Source organism: Colossoma macropomum, unplaced genomic scaffold, assembly GCF_904425465.1.
Source record: "Colossoma macropomum unplaced genomic scaffold, Colossoma_macropomum, whole genome shotgun sequence".
Classification (NCBI taxonomy): domain Eukaryota; kingdom Metazoa; phylum Chordata; class Actinopteri; order Characiformes; family Serrasalmidae; genus Colossoma; species Colossoma macropomum.
The window spans coordinates 6,452,597-6,469,235 of NW_023494786.1; the positions used below are offsets into that span (position 1 = coordinate 6,452,597).

General features: G+C 43.5%; 1 protein-coding gene across 1 annotated transcript in view; it reads right to left on the reverse strand.

The window, feature by feature from the left end:
• Window positions 1-699: 699 nt before the first annotated feature.
• The window catches only part of LOC118799133 (NACHT, LRR and PYD domains-containing protein 12-like), a 44,916-nt gene continuing 28,976 nt past the window's right edge, over window positions 700-16,639 (reverse strand). The window contains exons 12-14 of the mRNA XM_036558851.1: window positions 9,379-9,552; window positions 1,507-1,553; window positions 700-1,303 (exon numbers count right to left, since the gene is read on the reverse strand). Coding sequence (XP_036414744.1) covers window positions 768-1,303; window positions 1,507-1,553; window positions 9,379-9,552 — 757 coding nt within the window. The 3' untranslated portion in view covers window positions 700-767. The remainder of the gene's footprint in view (window positions 1,304-1,506; window positions 1,554-9,378; window positions 9,553-16,639) is intronic.

A 16,639-nucleotide genomic window follows, 5' to 3' on the forward strand; every position in this document is an offset into this window, starting at 1 on the left:
TGTGTGTGTGCAAATGTGTGAGTGAGTTATGTTTGTGTGTGGTGTGTATTTGTGTGTAAATGTGTGTAAATGTGTGTTTGTAAATGTGTGTGTTTGTATGTGTGTGTAATTGTGTGTGTGTAAATGTGTGTGTGTTTGTATAGTGTGTGTGTAAATGTGTTTGGGTATAGTGTGTGCATGTTTGTGTAATGTGTGTGTAAATGTGTGTGTGTAAATGTGTGTTTGTGTAAATGTGTGTGTGTAAATGTGTGTTTGTGTAAATGTGTGTGTGTAAATGTGTGTGAACAGTGAATCTGAATGTGTCTCATATTTAAACTTGTCTGTGTTTTTGTTCTGTTTAGTGAATCATTTTCTGAATCACATTTTAGAGAAAACAGTTTATTTTATTCTCTTTATTTATTCTGAATAATTTAAACACAGAAAGGTTTGATTTCTCTCATATTTACAGTCTGAGATCAAACTGATAAACAACAAACACATTTTCACAAACCTGACCCCCCACCCCCCCTCACTGTCTTTCTCTCTCTCTGTCTCTGTCTCTGTGTATCTCTCTCTCTCTCTGTATCTCTCTCTCTGCTTTTTCTCTCTGTCTATCTCTCTCTCTGTCTGTATCTCTCTCTTTGTCTGTACCTCTCGCTGTGTCTCTCTCTGTCTGTATTTCTCTCTCTGTCTCTCCCTCTTTCTCTCTGTCTGTATCTCTCTCTGACTGTATCTCTATCTGTCTCTCTCTGTGTCTCTCTCTCTCTCTCTCTCTCTCTCTGTAGAGGTTATTCTATCTCACACAGACTCACTAAGGAGTCATAAACCCAGAATCCAGCGTAAAGCGGTTCAGTGAATGTAGTGGTGAGTGTGTGTAGGTGGGTCAGTGTGTGTGTGTTAGGGGGGATGGTGTAGAAGGACAGAGTGCCGGACCCCCAGTCCAGATACACTCCTACTCTGTTAGAGGGGGAGGGGGGGGCAGGTAGGTCAGTTCTCTGTTTATTATGATAAACAGTGTATCTGTTCTTATTGCACTCCAGACTCCAGGAGTGATTATTGAATCCAAACCCACAGTCATCACTGCCTCCTTTCCTCCTGATTCCTCTGTATGATACTGATATATAAACCCATCTGCTCCACTGAACCTCCCAGTAACAGCATCCAGTCAGACTCTCCACACTCAGAACCTGAGACCAGCAATCAAATCGGTCTGGATGATCTGGATACAACTGATCTTCTCCCACATCCTCCACCTTTCTGTTCCTCTCAGACAGAGAGAGATGACTGTACACTGTGTTTGGATCCAGAGTGAGACTAACAGCATCTGTACACACACACACACACACACACACACACAGATACACACACAAACACAGATACACACACACACACACACACACACACACACACAAAGAAAATTTAATGTGTGTGACTCTAAGATATGAGTGTGTATGTGTGTTTTTATGATTTATATGTATATAAATGAGTGTATGTATTTGTGTGTGTGCGCGTGAGTGTGTTGGTTACATTTCTTCAGTCCTGGTTTGATCCTGATCTTCCCTCCATGATCCACCCTGAAGAACAAACACACATATTTATACATTCATTAAACTTAATATCAAATCAAAACTAAAATAAAGACTAAAACAGATCATTATGGTATAAAATGCCCTTCAGACCTTACAGTCCAGTTAAAACTAAACTAAAATAAAGAATCATATTGTTATGCTCCCTTCCTGGATTGGGGCCTTGTTGAGGCAGAAGGGCTTGTGTGGTCTAGGGATCTTCAGAGCTAAGTCGTCGGGAGCAGTATGCTCCTGGTAGGGTCTCCCAGGGCAAACAGGTCTGGAGTGAAGACCCAGACTAACTCGATCCAAAAATCCTCTATGAAAAATGGACACGGACAATCGTGTACCCTGCCCGGGAGAGGGTCACCGGGACCTACCCCTGGAGCCAGGCCTGGGGGTAGCGTCCCCCGGCGAGCGCCTGGTGGCCGGGCTCAGCCCGAAGATGAAATGTGGGGAGACCATGTGGGCCCACCACCCACAAGGTCCAGCATGGGGGAGCGGTGCAATGCCATATAGGCAGAGGGAGATTGCGGGGGGGCCCCTGGTGGCCTAGGCCCCTGTGGCAGAAACTGGCTCTTGGTACGTGGAATGTAACCTCACTGGGGGGGAAGGAGCCGGAGCTTGTGTGGGAGGTTGAGAGGTACCAACTAGATATAGTTGGGCTCACCTCCACCCACAGTGTCGGCTCTGGAACCAAACTCCTTGATAGGGCTTGGTCCCTCTCCTACTCTGGGGTTTCACAGGGTGAGAGGCGCCGGGCGGGTGTGGGGATACTCACGAGTCCGCAGCTGGCAGCCGTGCAGTTGGAGTTTGTCCCGGTGGACGAGAGGGTCGTCTCAATGCGAATTAAAATCGCAGAGAGGAAAACTCTGACTGTTGTGTGTGCTTATGCACCAAACCGCAGGTCAGAGTATTCGGCCTTCTTGGAGCAAGTGGGCGGGGTTCTGGAAAGGGTCCCGCCTACAGACTCCATAGTCTTACTGGGAGACTTCAGTGCTCATGTTGGCAATGACTGGGAGACCTGGAGAGGCGTGATTGGGGAGAACGGCCTGCCCGATCTAAACCCGAATGGTGAATTGTTATTGGACTTCTGTGACAGGCATGGATTGTCCATAATGAACACCAAGTTCGAACACAATGATGTTTATAAGTGTACACGGTACCAGAGCTCCTTGGGTCATAGATCAATGATCGACTTTGTTGTTGTCGTTTCATCTGACTTGGGACCATATGTTCTGGACACTCGGGTGAAGAGAGGTGCTGAGCTGTCAACCGATCGCCATCTGGTGGTGAGTTGGATCAGATGGCAGGGAAGACCGATGGTCAGACCCGGTAGGCCCAAGCGAATAGTGAGGGTGTGTTGCGAACAACTGTCGGAGGCCCCTGTTCGGAAAAATTTTAACTCCCACCTCCGGGAGAGTTTTTCTCATGTCCCGGAGGAGGTAGGGGACATGGAGTCTGAATGGACCCTGTTCAAAACCTCCATTGTGGAAGCTGCCAGGTATAGCTGTGGCCAAAAGCTTGTTGGTGCCTGTCATGGCGCTAACCCAAGAACCCCCTGGTGGACACCAGGGGTGAGGGAGGCCGTCAAGCTGAAGAAAGAGGCCTTTAAGGACTGGATGGACTCAGCAGATAGGTACCGACAGGCGAAAAAAGGTGGCAGCCGCAACGGTGGCAGAAGCAAAATCCAGGGTGTGGGAGGAGTTTGGAGAAGCCATGGAAAAAGACTTTCGGTCGGCCTCAAGGAGGTTCTGGATGACTGTCCAGCGACTCAGGAGCAGTCGGGGTGGCTGCGCCCAAGTTGTATTCGGCAGGGGTGGAGAAACTCTGACTTCAAATGAGGATATTGTCGGTCGGTGGAAGAAGCACTTTGAGAAACTCCTTAATCCGGGAGACATGCCTTCCTCACGGGAGTCAGGGCCAGAGGCTTCTGGCATGTCAAGCTCCATTTCCCTGGTGCAGGTCACTGAGGCAGTTGGCAAGCACTTCAGTGGCAAGGCACCGGGGGTGGATGAGATTCGTCCAGAGATGCTTAAGGCTCTGGATATTGTGGGGCTGTCATGGCTGGCACGCCTCTGCAATATTGCATGGACCTCGGGAACAGTACCCTTTGACTGGCAGACCGGGGTGGTGGTCCCTATTTTTAAGAAAGGGGACCGGAGGGTGTGTGCCAACTATCGGGGTATCACACTGCTCAGCCTCCCTGGGAAAGTCTATGCCAAGGTGCTAGAAAGGAGACTTCGACCGATAGTTGAACCTCGGATTGAGGAGGAACAATGCGGATTCCGTCCCGGCCGTGGAACAATGGACCAGCTTTTCACCCTCTCATGGATTGTTGAGGGGGCATAGGAATTGGCCAACCCAGTCTACATGTGTTTTGTGGATTTGGAGAAGGCTTACGACCGTGTTCCCCGAGATATCTTGTGGGAGGTCCTCCGGGAGTATGGGGTGCTGGGGCTGCTACTCCGGGCCATTCAATCTCTGTACTCCCGGAGTGAGAGCTGTGTTCATATACTCGGCATTAAGTCGGACTCTTTCAGTGTTAGCATTGGACTCCGCCAGGGTTGTGCCCTGTCTCCACTCCTGTTTGTGATATTCATGGACAGGGTGTCAAGGCGTAGCCGTGGTCAGGAGGGCATTATGTGTGGAGGCCGAAGGGTGGCATCTCTGCTATTTGCAGATGATGTTGTTCTTTTGGCTGGATCACATGGATGCCTCCAGCGCGCACTGGAGCAGTTTGCAGCTGAGTGTGAAGTGGTTGGTATGTGGATCAGCACCTCCAAGTCTGAGTCCATGGTCTTAGCCCAGAAAAGGATGGCATGCCCACTCCAGGTAGGGGGAAAGGACTTGCCCCAGGTGGAGGAGTTTAAGTATCTCGGGGTCTTGTTCACACTGTAGGATAGCTATTGCTAAATCATACTGCTAGGCTAGTTAGCGCTAAATGACAGTACTAGGCTAGTTAGCTCTAAATCACAATGCTAGGCTAGTTTGCTCTAAATCACAGTGCTAGGCTAGTTAGCTCTAAATCACAGTGCTAGGCTAGTTAGCCTTTAACACAGCGCAGCTATAACAGTTGCCACTGAATGATCTTCTCTGTTTATCCAGTGTAGCATGCAGGGGTTGTGAGGTGTTGTCCAAGATGGCTAACAGCTTGTTCAGTGTCCTCTGTTCTGCCACAACCTCCAAAGAGTCCAGCTTGACTCTGACAATAGAGCCAGCCTTCCTAACAAGTTTGTTAATTTTGTTCAGAGCATTTTTGTTAATGCTGCTGCTCCAGAACACAACAGCACAGAATAGAGCACTCACTACAATAGACTGGTAGAATGACCATAGGAGCTTAGTGCTCACACCAAAAGACCTTAGCCTCCTCAGGAAGTAGAGACAGCTTAGGCCTCTCTTGTACACTGCGAGTGTTACAGCTCCAGTCCAGCTTGTTGTCCAAGTGCACCCCCAGATATTTGTAGGTCCCAACCAGCTCCACATCAACTCAATCAATGGTGACTGGTGACAAGGCAGGTTTGGACTTCCTAAAGTCCAGCCCTATCTCCTTAGTCTTACTGATGTTTAGCTGCAGCTGGTTCAGCTTACACCAGTCAACAAAGTCCTTCACCAGCTTCCTGTATTCCTCCTCCTGTCCATTCCTCATGCGCCCCACAATGGCCGTGTCATCCGAGAATTTCTGCAGATGACACGACTCTGTGTTGTACCTGAAGTACGAGGTGTACAGGTTGAACAGAAATGGGGCTAACACAGTTCCCTGGGGTGCCCCAACACTGCACACAGCCTTGTCTGAGATACAGCCCTGCAGTCGCATATACTGAGGTCGTCCAGTCAGATAGTCCATTGTCCATGAGATGATGGATTCCTTCATCCGCCGTAGTTTCTCTCCTAACAGCACAGGCTGTATGGTGTTGAATGCACTGGAGAAATCGAAGAACATCATCCTCACAGTGCTGCCTGATGTGTCCAGGTGAGAGTGTGTTCTGTCCAGCAGGTAGATAACTGCATCATCCACTCCAATGCCATCCTGATATGCAAACTGCAGAGGGTTGAGAGCTGTTCTGACAAGAGGTCTCAGATGAGTTAGCATCAGCCTTTCAAGTGTCTTCATCAAGTGGGATATCAGTGCAACCGGTCGATAATCATTCTGTGCTGTCGGTTGCCTTTTCTTGGCGACAGGAACCACACAAGATGTTTTCCACATAACTGGGACTCTCTTCAGGCTGCAGCTCAGATTGAAGATGTGCTAAAGAATTCCACACAGCTGCTCCGCACACAGTTTCAGCACCTTGGGTTCAATGCCATCAGGTCCCGCTGCTTTGCTCTGCTTGAGGTTTTTTTCAGTTTAATCTTCACCTGATTAGCCATGAATGTAACATCACTGCACATTCCAGTTGTGGGGGAGGATGAGAGGCGTCCATTGCAGACAGTGGTTGCTGATGGTCACAGGTGTGAATGGCTGTGGTGGAGGAAGGTGAGGCTGTGGATGGCCCATGGTGTAGTTGTGTAGGAGTGTTAATCTGCGTAGGAGATGGAGCAGGAGAGGAGCCGTTGTCGAACCGCACAAAGAGCTGGTTTAACTCATTTGCCCATTCATGCTTTCCCTCTGCTGGAATAGGGCTGCGTTGGTTGAAGCCAGTGATGTCTTTTAGGCCTCTCCAGACATCACAAGTGTTATTCAGCTCTAGTTTGTTTTCCAGCTTGGATTTGTACTCCTCTGTGGCCTTCTTAATTGAGGTTTTAAGCTCTTTCTGTACTCTCTTCAGTTCCTCCCTGTCTCCTGCCAAAAATGCACTTTTCCTCTGGTTTAAGTCACTAGTGACCCAGGGTTTGTTCGGAAAGCATCAGACAGTCCTGGAGGGTACAACCACACAGCAGTTGATGTAGTCAGTGATGCATGATGTTATTGCATCAATGTCCTCACCATGTGGTTCACACAGGACATCCCATTGTGTAGCCTCCAGACAGCCCCTCAGTAATTCTACAGCCTCAGGTGACCACTTTCTCACTGTCCTTGTGATCACTGCCTGTCTCTGAACCAAGAGTTTATACCACAAATTGAGGTGAACCAGGTTATGGTCTGAACAACCCAGTTGGGGGAGAGCTGTGGATTTATATACTTCTTTGACTTCTTTTCCCGCAGTTTCTCTCAACGCTCTGCAGCCCTGGTGAGGATGTCTCAGCTCCACTGGAATCCCAGGCCGCTGCGATGTAAACTAAGCCGCCGGCTTCCACAGTGCGATCAGCTGATTCCTTATGTAGACAAAGCGAGGGCGCGTGGTGCAGTCGTAGTCTGGCTAGTTAACTCTAAATAAAACCACCTGGCTACATAGCTCCAATTCACACTGCTAGGTTAGTTAGCTATAAATCATACTGCTAGGCTAATTAGCTCTAAATCACACTGCTAGGTTAGTTAGCTCTAAATCACACTGCTAGGCTAGTTAGCTCTAAATCACATTGCTAGGCTAATTAGCTTTAAATCACATTGCTAGGTTAGTTAACTCAAAATCAAACCACTTGGCTACATAGCTCTATTTCACATTGCTAGGTTAGTTAGCTATGAATCAAGCTCCTAGGCTAATTAGCTCTAATTCACATTGCTAGGTTAGTTAGCTATAAATCAAACTGCTAGGTTAATTAGCTCTAAATCACATTCCTTGGCTAATTAGCTCTAAATCACACTGCTAGGCTAGTTAGCTCTAAATCACACTGCCAGGCTAGTTTACGCTAAATCACACTGCTAGGCTATTTAGCTCTAAATCACACTGATAGGCTAGTTTGTGCTAAATCACACTGCTAGCCTAGTTAGCTCTAAATCACACTGCTAGGCTAGTTAGCTCTAATTCATATTGCTAGGCTAATTAGCTTTAAATCACACTGCTAGGCTAGCAAGCTCTAAATCAAAATGCTAGGCTAGTTAGCGCTAAATCAAACCACTTGGATACATAGCTCTAATTCACATTGCTAGGCAAGTTAGCTCTAAATCACACTGCTAGGTTAGTCAGCTCTAAATCACGTTGCTAGGTTAGTTAGCTGTACCTAGTTAGTATTTGTAACTCTTGTAATTCTTTCAAGCTACAGAGAGCAGCCTAGCTTAGCACAACACAAGCTAAGTGAGCACAGCTAGATGTTTTTAGCCATTTTCATTTTACTTATTTTTATACATACATGAACATTTATGTACATTTTTATTTTTTCATTTTGTTTATTTTTACTTTCATTTTTTTTCCACGAGGGAAAAAAAATATAAATATTTCTAATTTTTCATACTTTTTATACTTTTTTATTTTATAACCCTTTTATTATTTTGAACTCATTGGAGCACCAAGTAAACAAAAATTAGAAATATTTATTTATTTATTTTTTCCCTCATGGAAAAAAATAAATAAGTATTTCTAATTTTTCATACTTTTTACACGTTTTTATTTTATAACCCTTTTATTATTTTAAACTCATTGAAGGCTGAAATTAAGGCACTGCTGGACCGTCAGACTCAACTCTACACACGAAAACCTCGCCTCGAGGCGGCTTGCGAGGACTCCTGTGTAGCTGGAGTGGCTATCTTACCCAGACCTGTGGAGGGTCATGGGAAACATGGTGCGCTAATCAATGGGGCCACCAGCGTGTGGGCAACTTCCATGCCGACCAAAGGTCACCTGAACCAGGCCAGACCAGCCAGTTAGACCAGGGACTCTCATAGTCACCCCCGCCTTTGGACAGTGGAGTCTGGCAACGCCAGCGTTGCAGAAGACGGCCTGGGTCCCCACCACCACCTCAGTCTGAACTCACCACCAGCAACAGATTCAAAGTACTGAGCTCTCTCTCCTCCTCTGCTCCTCCCTCCACCAATGTTTTAGTAATCGGAGACTCGAACATGAAGAACGTGAACTTGGCTCCAGCTAAAGGTGAAGCGTCTGTTTTATCCCTCTCTGGTTAGACACTAGTTCTTTCATTGTTCACAGGAGTGAACAATACATGAGATCGAGAGAATGAAGGCTTAAAAGATCATTTTACAGCACTTTTGCATAGCAAACAGGAACAAACAACAGCCAGCACTGTAGTTTCTGGCCCTCTGCCAACATTTAGAAAAGGAAAAGAGATTTTTAGTAGACTCTACACTAAACGAGTGGCTGAAACGGTGGACTGAGGACAATAACTTGGGTTTTACTGACAGAACACTTTTTGGGAAAGACCTTCTCTTTATCACAGAGACAGTCTCCACCTAAGTCTCCACTGATCTACGTTTTTATCTCTGAACTACAAGTAAGGAATCAGTAAAATGTAACATTAAAATAGAGAAGTATATAAAACAAACAGCAGCTCATCTGGTACTAACGGTTACTTCTCTATTCAAACTGTAGTAAGCAGTCGAAATGCAGTATGTACTGCAGGAACTAAAGGAATAAATAATTAAAGTTAGTTGAAGTTTGTAAGTTTGTTGCACCGTAACAGAGTCAGATAGAGATTTTAGAACAGCACTGCTGAAAGTAAGAGCTCTAACTAACAAAACTAACAGATCTAACTGTCAATCGTCTTATTTCTGAACAGAAACTGTACTTTATGATACTGAAACCTGGCTTAGTTCAGATGGGGCAGTTTCCCTGATTGAATAAATCTGTTAAACTCGGTGTGTAAGACGTGTTCAGTCAGTCTGTATGAAGTTAAACTCAGTGTGTAAGATGTGTTCAGTCTGTAAGAAGTTAAACTCTGTGTGTAAGACGTGTTCAATCTGTAAGAAGTTAAACTCTGTGTGTAAGATATGTCCAGTCGCAATTCAAAAACAAACACATATACCGTAAAACATTACAAAGACAGTAAATCAGTAACTCACTGTATTTTCTCCAGTTTACAGTGTGGATCCTCCAGTAGACCAGATAGCAGCTTCAATCCAGACTTTCCTGGGTGATTATAAGTCAGATCCAGTTCTCTCAGGTGGGAGAGGTTTGATTTCACAGCTGAAGCCAGAGAAGAACAGCCTTCATCTGTAACCATACAGCCACACAATCTGTGGAAAGGAATGAAAAAGAGTGACAGATGGCATTTAAATACAGCAAAACCCGGCTGTAGTACAGAATTGGCCTCCAGCCAGTTCAGAAAGAATTGATGCAGACAATGAGTGAAAGTTTAAGAAAAATCTTATTTTCAAGTTTCAAATTAATCTAATTAAAAATGGGTTGCAAACCACAAAGATAGCCCTACTGAAGTCCACTCACTGGACTCCTGACAGCATTAGCCCCAAGATGGCCAGAAAATGAACTTGCAGTAAAGAGAAACAGAGAAAACAGGCTCCAGCTCTCCACACTGGAAAGCCTTTAAAAGAAAAACCTGCACACTGGTGTGTCTCAGTAGCCAATTAGGTCAAAGCTCCCCCTCAATTCCACCTGCAACACACTCAGGGCAAAACAAACTTAACAGCCCGCAGGGTCATCACACCTTCTCCCTCAAAAAAAAAAAAGCACTGACATAACCCCACATAAAAAATAAACTTTATATACCACCAAGATTTGCAAAAAAATATATATACATTTTACAATTTTCATCAATATTAGACATGCCCCATCCAATACGTTCTTGCACTTCCCTGGCCCTGGAAGTTTAAAGACAGCAAAAACAGGACAGAAAACCAAGTAACAGGTATAAAGACTAAGAGACTGGTATCTGTGACAATGTATCCGCTATCACATTGTCAGTACCTTTGACAAATATCAAGAACAAAAGGCTGCAAGAAAAGGCACCAGCTCATCACAAACCTGAGACAAGCAGGAGTGGGCATTACCAGTAAAGGTGGTGACACATCACACTATGCACATCCCCCAGCCAGGTCGTTCCCCAAAATTACTGAAGCCCCATCCACAGGGAGCCCAGGGCAAACCTCTAACATGACCTCAAGTTTAACGAGGTCTGGAAAACGAGAAACTCTATGCAGTGGAAACAAAAAATAGCTAAACTACAAAAAGAGGGATATAAAAGTGACACAAAAGATGTCAAACAAGTGTTTGAAAGCCCCTCACTACCTGAAACTGATAAGAGACAATTAACCAAGTAGAACCTGATCTTCAAACAGTTACTAGTGGCAAATATTTATGCACTGAAGCCCATTAGTGTGAAAAAAAAAATAAAATAAAAAATAACAACAACTGGCCACACTTAGCACAAAATATGAACCAAACTGGCACCAAAACAAAGCCAAATTAATCATATGAGCCCAATACTAACAAAAAATATTTTCAATTTAACCTTTCCACCCTCACCCCGCCCTCCTCAAAAAACACTGGCAAACCCCAGCAATTATATTAGCCAGGAAAAAGTGCAGCCAAAAACAAAAAAGTCCTCACATTGTTACAGACCAGCCTCCAACCAGTCCATAACAAACAGCTGAGGGAGATGATGAGGCTCCAGCTCTCCACATTGGAAAACCTTTTAAAGAGACCCAAACACCTGTGCACAAGTGTGTCTTAGTAGCCAATTCGGTCCAAGCTCCACCTCCCAATTTCACAACACATTCAGGGCAAAACAAACCAAACGGCCCGGAGGGTCATCCCAATATATATCAACACTCTGACACTGAACAGGATGGAACAAAAACACAAACTGACTCTTCACACAACTAATTACAACATGATAAAACTCTCATTATGATTTAAAACTCCAGGAGATTTGATTAACAAGAGATTTAGTGAAGAACCAAGATTCCAAAGCAGAAACCCTATTATATAGAGGCACTTTGGAAGCAAGCGCTGTTTGCTGATCAATGATGAAAAATGGAACTCTTTGGCCACCGATGTTGGGGTAGGAACTCAAAGTAAAACAATTTGCTAATTACTTTTTTCAAAATTAAATATGATTACATTACTTATTACTACCTGAAAAAGTGATCTCACTACATTTTACTTGTATGTTACTCTGTAACCTATTTCTGCTCCTCCCTCTAGTTCAGCCTGTGTCATGACAGCTTTCAAACCCATAGTTCCACAGTTCACATCCACCTCAGAGTGACTGAATTTCTGTTTTAAGTTTGTTCCTTTCTCTTCTCTAATTTTCTCTGTTAGTTTAACCAGTTCTTGAGTTCAGTTCTGCACTTGAGTTTGTGTTTGTCTACAGTAGGTGACGTGCCTTGTTGTGCATTGGACTCTAGTATTAGAGGCCTAAGTTTGATTCTCGCACAGGGTCAGTCAGCCTCACTACAGGAGCTCAATCTGCCGGCCTGAGCACTGAGACATTTAGCTTAAATAAAGTTCAAACACTGTTCAAATCCAAACACTGTATTTTCATTACGTTCTTTCATATCTTTCTTCTCCTTCTAATTTAATGTCCTATAAACATCCCAGCTCTATCTTCAGCCCAGGTGATTGAGAGTTAAGAGAACGCTGTTGTTTTTTCTCTGATTTTGCATATTTGTCACACTAAATGGTTTGGGATACTCATATAAAATGTAATGTAAGACAAGGAGAACTTGAGGAAAAACTAAGAAGTTTTCAAAAGGTCATTTGAAAAAGTAACTGCCCCTAAACTTAAATAACTGGTTGAGCCATCTTTTGCAAGAACAACTGTAACCAAACCCTCAAGTCATTTGTTCCACTCTTTTTTTGCTTTAATTCAGCCAAGGCTTTTGAGCATGAGGTGTAACAGCATGTCAATGAGTTTAAGTCAGGACTTTGATTAGGCCAATCAATAACTTTAATCTTGTTTAAGCAATCCGAAGATGGACTTAATCTTGTGCTTGGGATTGTTGTCTAGCTGTATAACCCAATTATGTTTGAGGTTCAGATCATGATTGGTGACTAAACATCCTCCTGCAGGATTTTGCAGTAAAGAGCAGAATTCATGGCTCTGTCAATTATGGTAAGTCACAGAGGCCCTGAAGCAGTAAAGCACTGCCACACCATAACATTAACACCTCCATGTTTCACAGTGGTATGATTTTCTTATTGTGGAATGCTGCCTTAGCTTTACACCAGATGTAATGGCACCCATTTTCCAAAAATGTTCCACTTTTGACTCATTAATCGACAAAACACTGCTTCAAAAGTCAAATGTGACACAAGCCTGTATGTTCTTCTTGGTTAGCCAAGGTTTTTGCTTTGCAGCTCTTACACTGATGTCATTTTTCTCCAGTCTCATTCTAATGGTGGAGTCATGTACATTATCTAAGATGACTGCAGTTTCTTAGATGTTTGTCTGGATTCTTTTGTGACGTCCTAGATGAGCTGTTATTGGGAGGAATTGTGGTAGGCAGACCACTTTCTAAGAAGACTGACCACAGTTCAAAGTTTTCTCCATTTGGAGATAATGGCTCTCACTGTAGTTCACTGAGGTCCCAGTGCCATAGACATGGCTTTGTAACCCTTTTCAGACTGATTTCACATCTTTTCTGGAATTTCTTTTGATCATGGCGTAGTGTGCTGCTTGTTGAGACATTTTGGCCAACATAACATTGCTGGAGGAGTTATATTTAAGTGGTGTTTAGATTCAACAGGGCTGGGACTAATCAAGCTTGGGTGTGTCTAGTTTAATTGATCCCAAATATCAAGTAAATATCATTAATTGACTTAATGAGTAGATCTGTGGGCAATTACTTTTTCATATAGAGCCAGTTGGTGTTGGATAACTGCTTCCCCTCAATAATTGAAATCACTTAAAATCAGAGTTTTATATAAATCATGTTCCCCTTGTTTTATGTCACTTTTTGTGTGATTATCTAAAACTATCCATCCATCATCTAAACCGCTTATCCTTCTGGGTCACGGTGGGGTGCTGGAGCCTATCCCAGCTGTCATTGGGTGGAAGGCAGGATACACCCTGGACAGGTCGCCAGTCCATCGCAGGGCAGACAGACAGACATACACATTCGCACACACACCTAGGGGCAATTCAGCAAGTCCAATTGGCCTGACGGCATGTCTTTGGACTGTGGGAGGAAACCAGAGTACCCGGAGGAAACCCACGCAGACACGGGGAGAACATGCAAACTCCACACAGAAATGACCCTGGTCACCCGGCCGGGAATCGAACCCAGGCCATTCTTGCTGTGAGGCGACAGCACTACCCACTGCGCCACCGTGCCGCCCACTATCTAAAACTATTTAGTGTCAAATATTCAAAATTGAGGAAATCGGGAAATACTGTTCCACAGCACTGTATATATGTAAATGTGTGTGTTGATATTATATTGATAGCCAGTACATATTAAACTAAACACTTAAACAGAGCTTTGGTGCAACAAAGTAGTGAATTATAGCAAATTGAATGAATGTACTTTAGAGATCTGTCCAGTATGAAACTGTAAAAAAGGTGTTACCCATAATTTTGAAAAGAAAGTAGCATGACTGCCTTTTTGAGTGTGCTGAATCTAAAACTGAGTTAACATATCACTTCTTCATATCTTAGATCCTGTTAGCTTTTTTATAGAAATGTAATAAAACCTGTTTTAGGGCAGCCACGATAATGTAAGTTAAAACAAATCATTTTACAGTGAATTGGGGAGCGTATCACCCAAGAGGTTTCTAATAATTTCCTTTTTTTAGCTTATTTTGGACAAATATGTTACAGATTTACTACACAGCTTTATCAGAGAGTCTAATTGATTCTTTATATGGTGGTCATTTGTAATTTGTAAATGAGTGAGGGTTATGCTCAATTTCTGATCTTATTAGGTGTCATGCATCCATCTGGCTCTGAGGCACACTTGGACTCCATCTCTCAGAATTCTTGGGAGATTACCTGACTCCTGATCTTCCCTCACACTCCAATCAGCGCTGTGTCATATGATCCTCTTAGTTTAGTTTATAAGCTCAGGCTTTAGCAGAGACAATTTGCGAGGTATTGTATCACTTTTGATCTACTGAGCGTTCTGTTGTTGTTTGACTCCTGTTTTTGACCAGTTGTTTGTATTCTCGACTCTTCATTTTTGCCCGACCCTTTGGATTGTTTGCCTTTCGTGATATCACTGTTTATGACCTTTTTCCTTGTTTTCTCATATCGGCCTTTTTGCCTGACCCTTTTTTATTGTTCGCCTGTTGTTATGTTTGTCTTTTTGTACTGGTTGTGTTTTGTGGGTTTGACCCATGCTTGTTTTTTGACTATCAGTAAAGCCTCCTTTGATCTTTTTAACTGTGAGCGTCTGACTCTTTCTGGCACGTTACATTAGGATATTTTACCTAATTGTGCTCCAGTTACTCTGCTGTTGAGATGCTGTAAACAGACATTGTTCACATTGTGAAGCTGTTAGCATTTTAAATGTCTGTCATGTGCAACTATTATTAAGTAGAACATGAACACATAACAGTAATTTTAAAAAAAAGTGGGCCAGTGACATGGAGAACACATCACTGAAGCTCTCACAGACCTTCAGCACCTCTACTGATTCTCAACAGTGAGTTTTTTAATGTATATAAGGTCCTTCCAAAATATTCTTGTTAGACAAGACTCCTGATCCTGCTGATTGACTGCTGATCGACCACGCTGTAACTATACTCTGTATGTGGAAATAAACTCCAGTCAACGCTGAAGCTCTAGTCTCCTGACTCTTGGTGCCAAATTTCTAACAACGGAATTAGGATTTGGGTGAGGATTAGTACCAGGGTTAAGTTCATCACCAGGGTGAGGGTTAGTTTTAGGCCTTGGGATGATATTATGGTTGGGTTTAGGCTCAGGTTAAATTTTATAGATTAAGGTGAATAGATATTTAATTGAACGTAAATTAAATGAAACATAAGCATCTACAAGGCATCTACAGTGGACTCTCCAAATAAAGTGTCAACTAATAATAAAATTAAACTGAACAGTAAAGAACTAACATCATATCAGTAGTTGCAGGCTGAGTGGAGATGATTAGAGTTTAAAAGTGTAAAATGGTGGAGAGACACCAGCAAGTGGAGCTTTAGAGTTTTCTGGAATGTATTCCAGTTCACTGGTGCACTGAAGCTAAAAGCAGATTTCCTCAGCTCAGTAAAAACTTTGAGAATGTGACAAGTGATCCAGTAACAAGAGCTGAAGATCTTCTGAAATTCCTGAGCAGCTGAAGAAACACAGTTACATGTAAATCATTTAGTGCCCCCTGTGGCAGCCCCTGAAAAATGGTTTTAGGCCAGGCCTGTTCATATTTTTTTGTGATAAAAAATTTTTATTTGTTTTTTATCTTTTCCATCAAAACACTTCAGTACAAAACTATGTACATATCCAGGGCCACCCAAAAAAAAGACACATCAGACTTGGTCTACCTTGATGAGTAGAGAATGTACAGAATAGATGATCCACACATCCCTATCATAGCCGACAGCCTACAGACATTGGAGCACAGTATCCTCAAGTATCTCCGCACCCACAAGCCTCCAAACATATGCCACACCCTATACCTTAGAGCTTTTATCCAGAGTTTAAAGCTGAGACCTGATCATTTTTTATATTACATATATGTAATGAGGCTATGAGTTTATGAGAGTGACACAGTGGATTATCTTTGGTTCGCTGTTCCAACATAAACCAATTTCTTATTCCTGCCACACCTCAAAACTGTGAAGATAAGCAGTGATACCAACTGCTGTTCCTTTGAGTCAGCAGATTTCTTCCATCAGTTACAGCACTATTACAGTGTACATGTGTGTTTATATGTATATTTATATATGATCAGAACCTTGGGGTCCTGGTAGCAGTTCTTGGTTCATTGCTGCTAGGCTAAGTCGGCGGGCATGTTGTTGTCAGCATTCCTTGTTGAAACCGCGGGTTCAGTTTTTACTACGTCAAGGTATGTTGAGTTGTATGTTGCCTACTTTGCTCCTGCTATAATGCTCGTATTAAGCGATTTTAAAGTAGATTTCTTCTTGGCTAGTGTCGAGGCACTGGTGGACGGGTGCAGCTGAAGCTTGGGTCCTGTTAGCTTTAGCCACTTGGAGCTAAGCCGGTGCGAGTGGTGACAGCAGCAGCGGTGCATGTTTTAATTCATTTAGTGTGCAATAAGGTACGCTGCCGTGTCCCCCACCCGATTACTGTGGTTTCTGTTGGCTTAGCTATGGCCAGTAACGTGATGTTCTGTTTGTGTACCTAGCCAAGTAGCATGGTGAATTTGGAGCAAAGTCAGCACCAACTGTAGCGTC